We start from the raw sequence: 19,301 nt of genomic DNA, 5'->3' as shown, positions 1-19,301 counted from the left end.
TAAAGCTGTGAGTACCAGGCGTGAGTCGTGCTTCGGTAGCTCAGTTGGTAGAGCACTTGCTCGCGAAAGGCAAAGGTCCCGAGTTCGAGTCTCGGTCGGGCACACAGTTTTAATCTGCCAGGAAGTTTCATATCGGCGCACACTCCGCTGCAGAGTGAAAATCTCATTCTGGAAACATCCCCCAGGCTGTGGCTAAGCCATGTCTCCGCAATATCCTTTCTTTCAGGAGTGCTAGTTCTGCATGTCTCGCAGGAGAGCTTCTGTAAAGTTTGGAAGGTAGGAGACGAGGTACTGGCAGAAGTAAAGCTGTGAGTACCGGGCGTGAGTCGTGCTTCGGTAGCTCAGTTGGTAGAGCACTTGCCCGCGAAAGGCAAAGGTCCCGAGTTCGAGTCTCGGTCGGGCACACAGTTTTAATCTGCCAGGAAGTTTCAATTAAAATGACATTCTGACGAGCAGCATGTGTTCTGTTACTGGAATCAAAAGTCTTTGCATTATTCCCTGTATCAGGAGGACTGGCAACATGAGCCCTCTAATTAAGTTGGGTGTTGATACCTATCATCAGTGCATCCATTCCACTTGGAGTGAAAAAGGATAAGTTTGAGGGTTTCTTCTTGATTCCAGGAATAGCTATGGAAATATGCGTCAACCCAGATAGAGCCCCATTTGCCTAAGTAAGCCTTATACAACTGAGAGGCAGCAGATTCCCCAGAGGTTGCTCGTTAATGACTTCTGCCTCAACAGCCATGCATCCCATCAGCACACAGTAAATCTTGAGTTTGAGGGTGTTTTTTTATTATTTATTTTTTTATTTTTTTTATTGCCCTTTCAATCCCGGTATTTAAACTAATGTCCCTGTTCTGTGCAACACAAGATGTTCTGTTGCCATGTGCACAGTGGTTGTTGAAGCAGGCCCAGAGCTTTTGGTTACAGAGGACAGCTGGCACTTACCAGTCCTTTCTCAGGAAAACTGGATTTAATAAGCCCATACCAAGAAAACTAATGCTGTGCTCTCCAAGGTGCTCACAATTTAGCGCAACAGAGGGTCACTGTAACTTACTGAATGTCATAGAACAAAAGAACATTATCCCCTCTCCCATCCCCATCCCCTCTCCCACCCCAATCCCCTTCTCCACTCTTTATTCAGGAAAGAAGAGTAGTATCACTGTTGTTACAGAAGACAACAGCATATTTTTGCAGAGGCCTTATCAAAGGTCTTAAGAGTTCTTACTCTGACTCCACAGTTCATTTACTCTTTAATACTGTTTGTAACTACTGACTGGATATTCTTGTAAAAGTGTAACAGATAGCAGCTGCTATTGTTCGAGAAATATCACTGTGGCTACATGAACATTATGCTAACTGTGGTACTTATTTATAATGAAGAAAATAACACTTTCTTCAAAAATGGCAGCATGTCTGTTAATTTTACTGTGTTCATTTAATGTGTGTTAGAATAAAGAGTCTGTAGTATATTTTTGGTGGTTAATTATTATTACAGTGAGCAGTAATAGTTGTCAACAACTGCTTTTCTTTATATATGTCTACCCTGACTTGTTCCACATCACCGAGTTTCTCTTCCATGATAGAGCTTACAGAACATGATACTGAATAAATGAATATTGAATAGCTAGTACAGTGGTAAATTATTTCATTTGTCGAGTAGTTGACAGTGTTTGTCACTATGAACTGAAAATAGAATAGTGCAGTAATTTAAAATGACGTATCATTCTTGTTCCAGAACTATACCATCTTGATTCAAGTACAGAGTCGAATGAGACTTCTCCCCTTCCACAAAGAAGAAGGCCTCAGCCTGTGCATAGTGGCAAGAGAGGAATGCAGCCACATGCCAGGTAGTCAAGGTTTGTTTCTGAAAACTCGCTATGCCTTGTCTTAAGTCAGAATCTATCATGTCTCACAAGGTAGACCCAATCAACTTATGCAGTAGCACCTGTTTAATACCAGAATATCAAGAAAAGTGAAGTAAAGTCTTTGAATAGTACAACAGAGCAGTAGTAGTTGATTTTGTATTGGTCTCAGAGGCACTACAGACAAATTTTCAAAATATATTACACATGCCAGTTTATACTAACAGCTGCATCATAGGTGAATTCATATTAGAGCATTAAAAATTTAATTTTAAATACATATTTCAACCTAAATTAATTTCACTTATTAATTTCATGTATTTTCCACATGTGTGAAGTGAAGGTGTGAGAAAAATTTATAAATAGCTGTGTGGAAACAGTATACTCAATAACAGTAGAAAGAGATATCCACCAGAGGTACGCAATAGGATGGGAATTGCAAGTACAGTAACACACATAATCACTACCCAGAAAATAGTACTTCAGAAATACACAAATAAGTTTCTCTGTGACTACTTTGCAGATGACATGCTGTCAGAAGTGATCAAAAAAGGATTCAAAAACCCACCTATAATAATGCAGCTTCACTAGCAGTGTAATTTTTAGGTGAGCAATTGAAACAAACCATACAAAGCCCACATATTATAATCTTTATGTCTGCAAAAGAAAATTGATTATAGACTTTAGATTATACATTACAGAAATAAAATTTTACCCTTAAAAGATGACACACAGGTGCCAAAACGTGTGGGTGGATAAAAAGAAATAAATAGCATTTGCATAAGGCAAATTTTCAAAACAACCTAAATTTTAAGTCACAAGTGCAGAAAAACATCAAGAGGAGTTTAAAATTGTAGTAAGATGATTCCCTCAAAGCATAGATACAACACAATCCAGAAACGTCGCTTAGTGATTCCCCACAGTGTTCACTGTTCTCAAGCATGGGATGAGTTAGGTGATGTTCATAAACAGCTGGACATCACCCAGACTACACAATTGGAAGCTGCTGTGAATGGGTGTGTTTGGATGGCTATTGCAGGTATATACCGGAAATACCAAAATACTTAACTTCATCTGAACAGGTCTCAGAAGGCTCAACGGTAGCAACCATTTGCTGTATCAATATCATATGATACGCATCACAGGATACACAAATGGTCACAGTTGGTCGCAAGGTATGAGTGCACCCCACTTGCCAACAGAGCTCAGTAGACCCGGAAGGTCACCTACCCAAGTGCTAGCCTCGCCAGACAGTGCTTATCTTTGGTGATCTGATGGGAACTGTTGTTACCACTGTTGCAAGGCCATCAGCACCAGATTTATCAAAAGTAATTTGATTTCTGTATTGTCCTGCAGATGCTGTCCCTCTGAAGGAAATATAGGATCTATGGCCACTTGTCCACTTAAGTGTGATTGGTATGTCAGTGGTAGGTCTATACACCTTGTGCTGAAGAGACAGGAACAGGGAGATCTCAGAATGTTACAATCATGTCTTTACTAATCAAAGAAAAGATTGCAGCCTACATTAAGGTGAAGCAAACAGAAAAGGATGGGGGTCTGTTAATCATCAGTAGTTCCAATATATGGTGAATAACGGTACTCCTTAGGAAGGAGCTTTCCAAACTGGGTGTCCTTACACCCTGGAGGTGTTGAATAGTGGCATCAAGAGTGTAGAGACTAGTAAATTCAGAATGTAATAGAAATGAAAAACTTATGATAGAGTAATACAAAACACTTTCTCTTCAGAATGAATTCTCACTCTACAGCAGTGTGTGCTGATATGAAACTTCTTGGCAGATTAAAACTGTGGGATGGCCTGACACTCAAACTGAGAACCTATGCCTTGGAAGGCAGGAGATGAGGTACTGGCAGAAGTAAAGCTGTGAGGACTGGTAGTGAGTCGTGCCTGGGTAGCTCAGCTGGTAGAGCACTTGCCCATGGAAGACAAAGGTCCAGATTTTGAATCTCGGTCCAGCTCACAGTTTTAATATTCTAGGAACTTTCATCTTTCTCTTTATTCTTTGTAACCAAAGATGACATATTAAGTGACTGATTGACATATTGAATACTGATATTTTGTGTGTGTAACTTACAAATATGGCACTACACTCTACCGATGTAAATTATCTAGTTCAGCTCATTTCTTTCTTTCATTCATTTCATTGATGAAAGAAATACAATTGAGCAGTATCTCTGTTGCAACAAAATTACCTTGGTTACCAAAGTCAAAGACATTTTTGAAGTAAGAAATGGATAAATCAAGACAATTAATTTGTCACAAAAGAACTGTGTTGGTATATGCACATATGGCACCCTTCCATGACAGATTCCATAAAAAGAACACAAAAAACTGATTATTATACACCAATTTCTACATAGAGGAATGCTTACAGGAAAAAACCATTAGAAAGAATTTCAAATCAGTTTCGGAAAAGATTGTTAAAAAGATAAATTGTAAGGGGCACTCAAATGAAAATGAGACAGATGGAAAAAAATTAAGTAAATTCTTATTTCAAAAGTATGTATGCAGACTGAAGCAACAAATGAAAATTTGTACCAAGGCCAGGATTCAAACTTGGGCCTTCTGGTCACTAGATAGATGTGCTAACCACTATGACACCCTGGCACAGTTGATGTGTACAACTCCATGGACTAACCTAACATGCCTCAGTCCACATTCCCATTTACACTTTAGTGCACTTAGTATTCTCCCTAAACTCAAACAATGTAGTTAGCATATTTGCCTAATGAGCAGAAAACTTAGATTCGAATCCTGGCTTTAGTACAAATTTTCATTTGTTGCTTCAGTCTGCATATATACATCACAGATGTGTGAGACTTGTAAAGGTCTCTGAAACTACATAGTTTCAGTGATTTCAAAAGTAATCACCATATTGTTAATACATTTATCCCACTGTTAGACATTATGATCAAGGCCTTCGTGGAAAGATATCTGCAGTTGGCTATGGATCCATGATTGTATCTAGGTAAGCATCTCTTCATCAAAAGCAAATTGATGGCCATAAGGGTTTTTCTTTAGGGCTGCAAAAACATGGAAATCACATGAGGAGAGTTGAGACATAGTAGAGGACTTCTGCAACATAGTTGAAACAAACTTGGCAACATGTCAGCCCTTCAAATACTCAGTAATACAAATGCTAATCTAATCAGTAAGATTGCAAATGCTCTAACCATCACAGACAACACTGTAGCCTTAATAGATAAAGTTGAGGTTTGGTTGAGAGAATTAGAAGAAAGCAATTTTGAAATGTTTCCATTGACATATGAATGTGCACATAGCAACAAAATATAACTGACTACTAAACTGCAATTGAAGAAGAGATGGGCGGATATTTCACAACACTAGATATAAACTGGTACAACTGGATAAGAAATTATTTCATTCATGCTTTCCAGTACTTCTGAAATTCAACTTGTTAAAGAGGAAGATCTGATATATATGAAGAACAACTGCACTTTAAAACTTGAGTACCAAGAATCAGATATTATATTGAGCATGATTACCCTCACCTAAGTAAAAGAACACTCATTGTTTTGCTGCAGTCTTCTATAATATTCATATGAAACTGAAGAATCAGATTATGGAATGTCTAGATTTATATTCAGCAAGATTACCCTCACCTAAGTAAAAGAGCATTCATTATTTGCTGCAGTTTTCTGCAACATTCATGTTGAAGTGCACTTTCTATTATGATTTATATAAAACAGTTACATGTGGAAGTTTGAGAACGTTAGAAGAGGAAATGTGTGTGAATTTATCCTACTGCCAAGCTAAGGAATCTACTAGACTCTTAGGTATTCTTGTGGATAATGAACTGAAATGGATAAACATATTAATAATGTCTGTAAGAAACTGAGCTCTGTCATATTCTTAATGATGCAGCTATCACAGTATTCAGACAAGAACCTTCTGTGTACAGTGTATCATGGACTTTTCGAACCATACTTATAGTATGGAGTGACTGTGTGGGGAAACTCAAACAAACAAGAGACAAAACGAGTGTTCACATTACAAAAAAAGCAATTAGGACCATTTTAAGAAGAAAGACCTCTGAAACGTGCAGAAACTGTTTCAAGAATTTAAATATCTTAACTTTTTGATCATTGTATATATACAAAACAATAATGTACATCACAAAAGGTAGTGAGGGATGGATTACAAATGCTAGTGTACACACCCACAATACAAGAAAGAAGAATGAAGTACGAATCATACCCTACCGACTGGCAATGCTAGAAAAAGGACCCCAGTACTTTGGTATCAGACTACTAAGAAGTCTGCCCAAAACCCTGAAAGATAGTGTACTTCACAATGACTTTCCAAAAAAACTTAAAGACTATCTCATTGAAAAAGAGTTTTACAGTGTTGCAGAATACGTAGGCATTAAATTTGTATATATTGTTACTCATTATCAGTAATGTAAAAATGTAAGCTAAAGGTGTAGAAAAATATGTGATAAGAAATGTTAACACTTTGACATGTCCTATATTACCTGTACATTTACTGTACACAATGTAATCTTACAGGATAAAATAAAATTCAATTCAATTCAATTCAATGTAACGTAGATTTGTAATCCTCATCAAGCCCACATGAGTCATTGAATTCATAATAGTGTTGACAAATTCTGTATCTATGAAACGGTGTTTAATGTATAAATATACTGCACTTAGGATTGAAATATAAAATCTAATATTTCTTTAAAATATTGTTTGTTAAAATAGAATACCTTTTATTGATATTAGTAAAATAGTGTCTTGGGAAATTGTTTGTATTAGAAGGGTGTCATCATGAGGAAAAGTTAGGAAAGTTCTGACTTACGGAAATGGCAGCAAGGGTTGGGAAGGAACACCTGGTGCACTCAGTGGGTATGCCTGGGTACGTCATTTGACATGCTGAAGAAGCTGTTCCGGCAGCCAAGAAGAGAACAGGTTGCAACCCACGGCAGACTGTGGTGTGCATTGGGACAATTGATGTCCTTTGCCTGAGCTCAGAGATCATGCTTGGATCATTCCAGCAAATGGTCTTGCTTACAAAATTTTGACAAAGCTTACAATCTCAGCATTATCCCCAGAACTGATAATCGTCCTCTGGTTCTCAGTTGACAGGGAAGGTTCTGTGATGAATTAGACGGTGACTTCTTAGAGTCCCCCTAAATGAATAAAGCGTGCTCAACATGTTAGAGGCTACTGTACAGGTAGCTGTCACATGTGAGGTGCACACAAGGGTTTTGTATATTAGGCAACTCTCCTTAGTTAGGCAACTCTCTTTCAGTCCAGATAATGATAGCTGCAGGAGACCCAGAAGCATCTGTGTAAAATCCAAAGAAAAATCCTATTGGTTTGTCTATAACTGAATCAGTAAGATTTTGGGGAAAATTTAAGGATGTATCAAAAGGATAGGCTAATTGTAAATGCAAGTAAAGTATTTGTTGCAAGAAAATTGAGTCTATGGATGCAGACACTGAAGCAACATACGAGATTTTCTGGGCAAGACTCAGTTTCAGGGGTGCCCATGAACTTACACTATCTGATCAAAATTATTCAGATGTAATGTGTAACAGACTGCTCAGTGTGACAAGAGATTGACCGGGCATTATAAAAAGTAGTGGGGAGTATTGTCTTGTCAGTTGAGAAACAGTAACAGTGGAATGGTTCACTCAGAAGAATTCAGTGACTTTAAACATGGATTAGTCATTGGGTGTCACCTCAGTAACATATCTGACAGGAACATTTCAACTATTCTAAAGCTGCCCATGTCAATTGTTGGTGTGTGATTGTGAAACAGAAATTCAAAGAAACAACCAAAGCCAAACCAAGACCAGGTAGACCTCATGTGCTGAAGGACAGATACCTTTGTGCATTGCAAAGGATGGCTGTAAAAATAGCATGAAATCAGCCAAAGGAATCGCTTGTGGCTTCCAGACTGTTACCAGCGCCCCAGCTAGCACAATGACAATGCATAGGAACTTAAAAAGAACAGGGTACAATGGTTGAGTAACTCCTCACAAGCCACAATTTTCCATAGGCAGTGATTAGCAATAATAATGTGGTGTAAAGAATGATGCCACATGATACTGCATGACTGGAAACTAGTGATATGGAGCGATTAATCATGCTTTATGGTGTGTAAAGCTGACGGAAGGATTTGCATTGGTGACTACCTGGAGCACATTGTCGACCATCATGTGTAGTGCTAACAGTGAAATAAGGAGGAGGTGATGATTTTTGGCATGGGGTGTTTTTCATAGTTAGGGTATGGTCCCCTTATTGCTCTTATAAGAACACTAACAAGGGGACGGTTTCACATGAGAGTCACCAATATTGATCAAGTTTCGCAAGAATGTTTTATACTGAAAGTAAAGAGACACAGGTTTTGGCATTTTGCTATAAGCTCCCTAGTTTATGAAAAAAATTAAGGTAAAGTTAACGACAGGGAATTGTATTTTCAATGCTATACATCAAAAGATCATCTGCAAACATTTTTATTAATACAGTATGGGTCCAAAGTTAACAATGTGTGAGTTATTAACATTTTTGTGTTTTCATGCTGCAGCTTGAGTACCAGTCATTCTATGTGGCTGGCAGAGCAAGGTTGACTGTCAAGTGGTCAAAGCAGTCTGCTGTTCATCTAAACCATCAGTGTTGTTCATGAATATGGGAAATCCATATTGAGAGCTCTTTGGGAAGTGAACATAACTGGATCGAAATGTTTCATATCACTATTGATGTATGTGTTTAAGTGAACTTTTGAAATGACAGAGAATCAACAACCTTTTTACAACTTTGCCAGCAGAATGTGAAGTTCAGAATATTGAAGATGTTCCAGATACTAGTGAAAATGTGAACGAAGAAAACAAACAAATACTTGCTGACAGCATACACATTTTCTCACATTTATTTCGAGACAATAGCTTTGTGCTAGCATGTATGAGTGCATTGGTTTCTGAAAGATCTCATTTAATTAGCAATGAATTGTATAAGTGGTTTAGGATTATGCACCACGGAACGACTTTGTATACGTTGAATAGGTAGTCTATGAAAAGGTAGCTGACACTTTTCCAGATTTTGTCAAAAATACTGAAATTGACAACAATTCAAGTGCATAAATGTCATAACATGCAAAATTAGGACAAGAAGATGAAGATTCAGCAAATGAATCACAATCAAACAGATGAAGGCAGCTGCTAAAAGAAAGAAAGCACATGTGTCACACTTACACACGGAGAGCAGTGGCATGGCAGCGGACATTGAGCCAGACAGATTGTAGAAGATGGTGCACCTAGCTGTGCTTGAGTGCACACAGACTTTGGACATCAACATTGCTGCTATAACCTATCCAGCAGACATCATTCCAAATACACGTTTGAAAATAGCTTGATTATTCATGTTTTTTGATTACACAAGGCAACAAATTTGAACTTTATGTCTTGCCATGATTTGAAAGTATGTTTATTCACTGAAGTACATTCACTGATTGTGAAAATGAAATCAGAAATTTTCCGTCATGTACCAATTTCTCAGGAAAAGACACACCAAATATAGCACTTCTAAGAAACTTGGAAATGACTCAGTAACAATATAGGAGGGATCTGAAGAGGTTGAAAAATAGGTGTCCAATGAGGCATACAAAGCATCACTGGTAATGCTGCTGGCATGCAGAATAGGGCCCACCAAGATGAACCATGTAAGAGGGCTATCCTTGTTGGGAGGAGGCAGCTTAAGGAAACAGACAGGGGGGCTGACCTATGGCAGCACCAGGGCACGAAACCATGTGCTAGACGAGGGAAGTACACTTGATGGAGTGAGGATGGCATGCAACAGTGGTGCGGTGCCCAATGTCTCAGCAGTTGTGGGAAAGGGGGAAGAAGGGGGGGGGGGGGGGGGGGGCTTCGGGACATCACATATCGCAGCAGTTTGGTAGGTATGGATGACAGGTGAACAAATGACTGAATGCAGATGACGTGGGTGATATGACTGGCACAGTAGGAATGGCCATTATATCATGAAAAACTCTTGATTGCTCAAACTGGGTCTATGGGGCAGCATTGCCTGAGGGATGAAAAAAGCACACAGGTTGGGTGGAATAGATGCTCGCATGCTGCACTGCCTGATGCAGGGTCAAGACGCCAGGATTCTGCTTGATTACCACTTGCTGGAGCTATAGCCTGCTGAAGTGTTCAAAATGGTGCCTTAGACTGAGCAGGGGGGATGCATCAGAACATAACCTCGGGATGTGAAGGCAGCTTGTGAGGGGTTCCACGTGCACAGTTGTGAAAGTGATGTTTGATGTACTAGCAGTGAAACTCTGTACTGTACTGCAGTATAGAGGTTTGCATTTGACACCTGATTTCTTATATGACAAGGAATACTGGTTGTGGGGAAACATACTTCACAACAGAGGGTGATGACCACTGTCAAAAGCCAATAAAATGTGAAAATGCACAATAATGGGCTCACCATTATTTTCATTTTCTGCAAGCTCATCTGTGACTGCTTCAAATGATATTGCAAGATCACTCAGTGACTCAGCATTATAGGGTCTTAATTCTTCTAGAATCACATTTTTTGATTCTCCTCGACGGTCATCTTTTTCCCGATTAGTCATAATCGCTTCATCAACCACAACATTGTATTTAACTGGCTTGACTGTACTACCATACTACCACCATTGGTATTGTTACTGACCTTAGCCTCTGTATTGTGTCACTTATTCTGTTGACATATGATAGACTAATTCTACCTGGAAGAATAGTTGAACAGAATGGACAGTGTCTTGAAAGGAGGATATAAGATGAACAATAACAAAAGCAAAACGAAGATAATGGAATGTATTGGAATTAAATCGGGTGATGCTGAGGGAATTAGATTAGGAAACGAGACAGTTAGGGTAGTAAATGAGTTTTGCTATTCGGGGAGAAAAATAACTGATGGTGGTCAAGCTAGAGAGGATATAAAATGTGGACTGGCAATGGCAAGGAAAGCGTTTCTAAAGAGGAGAAATTCGTTTACATCAAATGTATATTTAAGTGTCAGGATGTCGTTTCTGAAAGTATTTGTATGGAGTGTAGCCCTGTATGGAAGTGAAACATGGATGATAAATAGTTTAGACAAGAAGCTTTCAAAATGTGGTGCTATAGAAGAATGCCAAAGATTAGATGGGTAGATCATATAACTAATGAGGTGGTACTGAATAGAATTGGGAAGAAGAGGAATTTGTGGCACAGCTTGACTTGAAGAAGGGATCGGTTGATAGGACATTTTCTGAGGCATCAAGGGATCACCAATTTAGAATTGGAGGGCAGTGTGGAGGGTAAAAATTGTAAAGGGCGACCAAGAGATGAATATACGAAGCAGATTCAGAAAAATGTAGGTTGCAGTAGGTACTTGGAGATGAAGAAGCTTGCACAGGATAGAGTAGCATGGAGAGCTACATCAAACTAGTCTCTGGGCTGAAGCCCACAACAACAACAGACTAAATCTTTATTTTTGTGATCATCTTTCATTTCTGTGTTACATCTTTTGTTATTTGTATTTTGGAGTGGCATGTTTTGCCTCTCAGTATTAGCTCCAAGGCGGGAGAGAGCTGAAACTAATTGGTGCCTTCATGGTTATCATTTACATCTCTATTGTTTTCATACTCTGCTCTACATATTTTTTCTTCTTCTCTTGTTGATTATGAAACTTCTGCACTGCTGTCCCCAGTTCTTGTCATACTCTTCATAATTTGTTTCATCTACCAAGCCTCCAGTTGTCTTATCTCCGTAGGTAGCAATCATCCTCTGCAATAGTAGCACTTGGGCAGCCTGAGCAGTGCATGTCATTAACAGTTTCTGTCTTTCTATATCTCTTCCATGTCCAAACAACATCACTTTGGTTCACTCCAAGATGCCTGGAATTCCCTTGTTGAGGGCCCTTCCTGGCATGAAGTAACAGTGTGGATGTGATCAAACTGTGGTATTGACTATCTAGGCATGGTTGAACTACAGACAAGACGAGCCATGACCATCCTTCCTGGTGGAATGACTGGAACTGATCAGCTGTTGGACCCCCTCCATCAAATAGGCGCTGCTCATGCATAGTTGTTTACATCTTTGGGTAGGTTTAGTGACATCTCTGAACAGTCAAAGGGACTGCATCTGAGATAATATCCACAGTCAACATCTATCTTCAGGAGTTCTGGGAACCGGCATGATGCAAAACCGTTTTTGATGTGTGTATATTTCAGGAGAAAATGGCCTAGCCACAGTCAATGGATTGTATCCAGAATGAATTTTCACTCTACATTGGTGTTTCAGGAAGTTTCAAAGCAGTGTACATTTGCTGCAGAGTGAAAATTCATTGTGTAATAACTGAGTAGTTACCGTATTTACTCGAATCTAAGCCACACTTTTTCTCGTTTTTGTAATCCAATAAACCGCCTGCGGCTTAGAATCGAGTGCAAAGTATGGCGGAAGTTCTGAAAATTGTTGGTAGGTACCACCACAAATAACGCTACACAGGCATGCTTTGCAGGCACTAAAATGAATACTGGCGCCAAAACCTCGGCATCAGTAAATAAATTAAAAAAAGGTCGAAAACGAGCTTTTTTTCTCTTAACAAAGTTTTGACCACTGCATTTTCATACATTATCAAACGAAGTAAATACAAATTCTGTATTGTTCAACTTCGAATGTAGCAGCATTTCAATGTACTACGAAAATCCGACTGGCAAGACTGTTTGCAATGTTTGTCAATATGGCCAACTCTACATTCAGAATTTTTTCCTACCTGTGAGAAGAGATGGTTGCTAATAGGAACTTTTATGAATCACATGCAGTAGGCCTATTCTCTTCACCATAAGAATAATACAAATATAAACATTTTGCCATGTATTCTTCCGTGTTTGCTGCTATCTCATTTCAGTCCTGTCTGCCTAATAAACTACGAAACTAGAGAGAGGCAACAGCAAATGCGGAAGAATATACATATCATGTCATGTTTATATTCGCATTATTCTTATGCCTAATAATGAGACAGTCAGAAATGAAGCACGGCATTTGACTAGATTTTTAAATCTAAAATGACTCTAATTTCCGTGCAGAATGTAATGTACTAAAGAGGCGCGTGCAAAGGTTTTCAAATGGAGAAAAATTTTCACTAAACTCTCGTTCAGAACATCTTCTATCATTCGTCGCCATCTATTATTTAGTTCTTGTTGATCATTATCAAAGAAAACAGCAGTTTAGGTAACAACAAAACAATTGCCATTGTTTCGCTAATGAGACGATTCCTCTCTTCTTCTCTCTTTTTTTTTTTTAATTGTAAGCGGCGGTAGCGTACAAAAAAAGCAAGCCATACCGCGATCAGCGACAGGCCATAAACACTCTTTATCAGAATGTGACAAACAATGCATAACACGTTAAAATAATGCAGTTTCAGCTTAGAATGATGGAAACACCTTTAACAAAGAGAACGGCACTTATCAGATCAAAGAAAAATAAGCAATCAGTTCAAACCAGACGAAGCATGTGAAAAAGGAAGGGTGCCCATATAAATACAGATGGAGTGCCTGACGCATAGCAATGGCTACCTGGTAAAGCGTAATTGCTAACCTTATGACTCGAACCAAACTACTGTAGCTGTATGGTCATTCATTTGACCTAAATTGTGTCTCATATTACAATGGACCAACTTTGTTTCGATTTGGAGGTGTGGCCTAAAACTTTTCTCTCCTGTTGAATTTCGAGTCACAGATTTCAGGTGTGGCTTAGATTCGGGAAAATTTTTTTTCCTTGATTTCGAGTCTCATTTTTCAGGTGCAGCTTAGATTCGAGTAAATACGGTAGGTGTAGGGTAGGCAAAATATGTGTAATTTGTACAGCCAGTCTTTGTGGAGTATCAAATTTCTGAATCTTTGGCAAACTATACAATTTTTGGTATGACAAATCTGTTCTCAGTTATTTTTATGAATTCTGAATGTCTCATAAAGAACTGCCATGAGCAGTGGAGGGTAATTCTTTGTGAATGCCAGCCACTATTACTTGTGCTGCTGAAACTTCAGAAGACTATTATACACTCCTGGAAATGGAAAAAAGAACACATTGACACCGGTGTGTCAGACCTACCATACTTGCTCCGGACACTGCGAGAGGGCTGTACAAGCAATGATCACACGCACGGCACAGCGGACACACCAGGAACCGAGGTGTTGGCCGTTGAATGGCGCTAGCTGCGCAGCATTTGTACACCGCCGCCGTCAGTGTCAGCCAGTTTGCCGTGGCATACGGAGCTCCATCGCAGACTTTAACACTGGTAGCATGCCGCGACAGCGTGGACGTGAACCGTATGTGCAGCTGACGGACTTTGAGCGAGGGCGTATAGTGGGCATGCGTGAGGCCGGGTGGACGTACCGCCAAATTGCTCAACACGTGGGGCGTGAGGTCTCCACAGTACATCGATGTTGTCGCCAGTGGTCGGCGGAAGGTGCACGTGCCCGTCGATCTGGGACCGGACCGCAGCGACGCACGGATGCACGCCAAGACCGTAGGATCCTACGCAGTGCCGTAGGGGACCGCACCGCCACTTCCCAGCAAATTAGGGACACTGTTGCTCCTGGGGTATCGGCGAGGACCATTCGCAACCGTCTCCATGAAGCTGGGCTACGGTCCCGCACACCGTTAGACCGTCTTCCGCTCACGCCCCAACATTGTGCAGCCCGCCTCCAGTGGTGTCGCGACAGGCGTGAATGGAGGGACGAATGGAGACGTGTCGTCTTCAGCGATGAGAGTCGCTTCTGCCTTGGTGCCAATGATGGTCGTATGCGTGTTTGGCGCCGTGCAGGTGAGTGCCACAATCAGGACTGCATACGATCGAGGCACACAGGGCCAACACCCGGCATCATGGTGTGGGGAGCGATCTCCTACACTGGCCGTACACCTCTGGTGATCGTCGAGGGGACACTGAATAGTGCACGTTACATCCAAACCGTCATCGAACCCATCGTTCTACCATTCCTAGACCGGCAAGGGAACTTGCTGTTCCAACAGGACAATGCACGTCCGCATGTATCCCGTGCCACCCAACGTGCTCTAGAAGGTGTAAGTCAACTACCCTGACCAGCGAGATCTCCGGATCTGTCCCCATTGAGCATGTTTGGGACTGCATGAAGCGTCGTCTCACGCGGTCTGCTCGGCCAGCGCGAACGCTGGTCCAACTGAGGCGCCAGGTGGAAATGGCATGGCAAGCCGTTCCACAGGACTACATCCAGCATCTCTATGATCGTCTCCATGGGAGAATAGCAGCCTGCATTGCTGCGAAAGGTGGATATACACTGTACTAGTGCCGACATTGTGCATGCTCTGTTGCCTGTGTCTATGTGCCTGTGGTTCTGTCAGTGTGATCATGTGATGTATCTGACCCCAGGAATGTGTCAATAAAGTTTCCCCTTCCTGGGACAATGAATTTACGGTGTTCTTATTTCAATTTCCAGGAGTGTATATTGAATAACTTACCTCTCTGGTCATGCTAGTATGCAGAGGTCACACACGCATGCGTGTAGTATACTTGGTACTTTCCACTCTTCATTTCAAACCAACTTGATCTTTTTCTCTACATTTATTTGCAGCTCATGTGGTGTTCCTTGCATCTTAAACATTCCATATTTGGCCATGTGGTTGGTGGTCATATGCCTTCTGACTTGAAATTAGTTTTTTTCTCTCCCAGTACTTTAGCACATCATGAAGCATTCTTTGAATAGGTATAATCTATCTTCTACCCATTTTAACCTACGTATGTGTGCTCTTCTTTCAGTTTTTGTGCCACAAATTTCCTCAATCTGTTCTCTAACATAAAATTACAGATATTTAATCTATAAGATAAAAACTGTTATACCTCTGTAACTCACAAACTTCTTCCAGATGCATTTCTTAAACTGGAATAGTGCTGCATTACTCCTGATCACTGAATATGTCATTATCTTGCCAGATGTTATGAATGAGTCTGCATGCATTGATATTGAGGCTCAAAGAATATTTCAATCAGGTCCAAAAAAATTACTCATATTCATTGTATCTATTTTATTTTCATTTACTTCATGTCAGCTCAGATTTCCTTTGTTAATACTTCACAGATTCAAACATACTGTCATCTGAATCTTTACAGGCCAACAGCATAACGTATCAAAGTAGGCTTTGAATTCCAATAACATTCTATTCTCTTTTTTTTTTTTTTATGCCATTTGTAAGCTCAGTTGTTCTTATGACTACGCTGTCACTGATCTTAGTGTTGGACACAAGATATAAGTGTTTCCTATTTTCATTTTTCATTTGTAAGTATTTTGTTTGCTCGATATCATTTACATTTTTATTTTGTGTGGAAACTATTGCCTTAACTTTCAGTCTTTCCTTTCTGTAGACTCAAAAATTTTCTTCTGCTTCATTCAGCTCTTCTTGTGCCTTTGCTTAGTATCAAGCAATTACATGAAATATGAGATTAGTATAGAATGACTGTGTGCCCAGAGACCATTACACTGGTATAGATACAAAACTAGCCACAGTTAAGCAGTGCTACAGAATTTCTTGCTTTAAAGCAGAAAAGCCAGTTTAGAATACAAAATATTATGTATATTTTTTTTTAATTTGATGTAAAACCAAAAATATTGAAGAAAGAGTTATTGATGACATAAAAACTATTACCTTCTGTTTGATTATGAGCATGTGCTGTGATGTACAAAAAAGGTATTGTGCACTTAAGTGTAGGAGGTTAATTTTACTCCCTTAAAATTAATGTCAGGGATCAACATTTTAAAATACTTCAGATTGTATAAATTTGTACTTCATATCATATTTTGATGCAGACAATTATTAGAATCACTTTTGTTAACCAACAGTGTAGAGTCATATTCTGCTGAGGATGACGGCAGCTCCTCTCTGTACCATCTACAGCCTCCCTCCAGATTCTCTGACAGTCGAGAGTTGAGCGAGGCTGAGTGTGATCTTGACATCAGCCAACTCGACAGGCTGCTTGCTAGGTATGTATGAAATATCTATGGAGCACATCCAAATAGGTACCATGTTTTACTGAAGAAATTTTGATGAAAATAACCCAAAATTTTGTTAAGACTAACTTTAGTTCACTTATAACCATATATAGGCATTCTTTCACTTGATAAGCAAATCATTATTAACATTCCAGGGAAAAACAAAAACAAAACTATTACATGTTACATTACTTACATGGGACAAGAAAATGTAGTGTGGTGTATCAGGTTTAGGTTCCAAAGAAGTTAGTAAAGCATTGCCTTAAAGTGATCAAAACAGCTTCATCATGGGCAGTATTGGAATACAGTAGACTGACGATTATGGATACGTTGACATTTGTAGAACAAATGATGATTGAATGATAGTATGTTTCTTCAGTTGAGCTCTCTCAACTGTCAATCATTGACTTAATAGAGACTTTTGTGGCCCAATAACTACTTGCAAGGTTTTCATGGATAACATTAGATGATGATGATGATGATGATGAAACAGCACATTATTTCAATGAGACAGTTGTCTGCCATCATGAGATGCTGTACCTGAAGATTATAGACACCACCTAGACAGCCAGTCAGGCAATAAATAGGAAGAGCAGGGAAGTACCGATAACATGGAGTGAGAAACTGAATTAAAATGCACACTGTGTCCAATGTATAATGTAACCAATTAATGGCATTGTGCCCATCACATCCACTCTAAATTCCACAGTCAACACTTGAGCAATTTACCAAGCAGTTTATAGAGACATTCAATACAATGCTTCATTAATGGCTTTTCAGACTTCTAAACCAGACGATGAAAATTAGAGTTCACTTCATATCAGCACTGATATTTTCTGAGTCTGTCAAAATTATTAAAGACTGGCATTATCTTGTCATTTGTGTGTACATTCCAAGCAGTATCTATGATTCCAAGCTCAGTTATGAACAGCACAAAAAATTGCATCACCATCATGACTTTCATAGCTTGGAACCCGCCCTCTTTCTCAATACTCTTTTGACCACAGAAAATCATTGCACACAGACACCTGTGTAGTTTTCAGTACAGTTCAATAAAGCATGATGTGTGTCTATTGAAGCTTCTGTACACTGTTCAGCCTGTTAACACAACACTAATGATCATTTCAAGTTTAGACTGAGTGCCCATGGTTGCGCAGTGTCAGCATAGGAAGTTTCCCATCAAATTGCTGTACACCATTGTGTTGTTATTTAAAGTTTCAACACTGCTGTGAGACATAACAACATGGAAGATTAGTCTTGCCAACAACTCAGGGTGATGAGTGCTACATGGAAAGTATGTTTGTAGGTACCTCAAGGGAATGCTACAGAACTGTGCGCTTCTTGTTAGAGCTAACTGCAAGGACTGTACAGAAAGTACACAACCATCACAACACAGTTGATTTGGCCTCTAGGTATCTAGTATAGACAACAGTACAAATCTCCAACACTGCAATGCATGAAGATGGTTTGTGAGTGAACATCTGGAATGGAAAGTGGATCAGTGTAAGATTTGTCTGACAGATATATCATGGTCATTGTAGAAAGGTGCAGTGAGAGCTAGGTACTGATGCAAATGTCAAACATCCATTTCCACAGATTCAGCAGGGAGGTGGACCAGTTGCATTGCGGAATGCAATCATTTACGTATGTCACAATCATTTATATATGTCAGACAACACTCGTTGCTATGCAGTATCAGGACAGGATCATTCTGACCTAACTGTCAACATTTTGGTGATGGATTCATATTGTAAGTTAATGGTGCATGAACGCACCCCTCCCATTTCTTGAACACCTTCCTCCAAGAGGAGTGTATCAAAGAAATGGAGTTACCTACAATGACGGTTGAAAGAACCCAGCTGAGTAAGACTGGGACCAGTTCAAGCTAGCAGCCACTGCAGGAACCCTCCTCACACTCTAGATGACCTCATGAGGGCTGCTGTCATGGAATGGGACAGGCTTCAACATTAACATCTCAACTACGTTGTGGATTACATACTGGTGAGGGTCTAAGTACATTAAAATGTACGTAGTATAGCTACACAATATCGAATGTTACCCAGCAGCTGGTTTTGATTGCAAAGATGTGCACTTTCAAAGAGAGTGATTTTACTGTGGTTATTATTTTGTTTTTATTTCACAGTCAGGCGTGAATACCAATTTTTTTTAGGAGGGGGGGGGGGGGGGGGTAGGGAGGCCCACATTAGGATTAGAATGACTTCAAGTGCATTCTCCCTTAGTAACTCAAAAACCATGGCCTCCAGTGAAAATGTCTCCCAGTAAAAAATTTACCTACAGTAAGTTCCCACCAAAACAATCCAGGTTAATTTTCCTGTAGGACAAATAGTTAGTGCATAGTGAGTGAGATATTTTGAAAATCATTTGTGTGGTATTTG

The 19,301-nt window shown here is 39.7% G+C and overlaps 1 protein-coding gene across 1 annotated transcript in view; it reads left to right on the top strand.

The window, feature by feature from the left end:
• Positions 1 to 19,301, top strand: part of LOC126288932 (Down syndrome cell adhesion molecule-like protein Dscam2) — a 412,211-nt gene that overhangs the window by 366,835 nt on the left and 26,075 nt on the right. Inside the window, exons 30-31 of the mRNA XM_049984899.1 lie at positions 1,739 to 1,850; positions 16,756 to 16,896. Coding sequence (XP_049840856.1) covers positions 1,739 to 1,850; positions 16,756 to 16,896 — 253 coding nt within the window. The remainder of the gene's footprint in view (positions 1 to 1,738; positions 1,851 to 16,755; positions 16,897 to 19,301) is intronic.

Source organism: Schistocerca gregaria, chromosome 1 (genome assembly GCF_023897955.1).
Source record: "Schistocerca gregaria isolate iqSchGreg1 chromosome 1, iqSchGreg1.2, whole genome shotgun sequence".
NCBI classification, from domain to species: Eukaryota; Metazoa; Arthropoda; class Insecta; order Orthoptera; family Acrididae; genus Schistocerca; species Schistocerca gregaria.
This window is presented reverse-complemented; position numbering and strand designations above follow the sequence as displayed.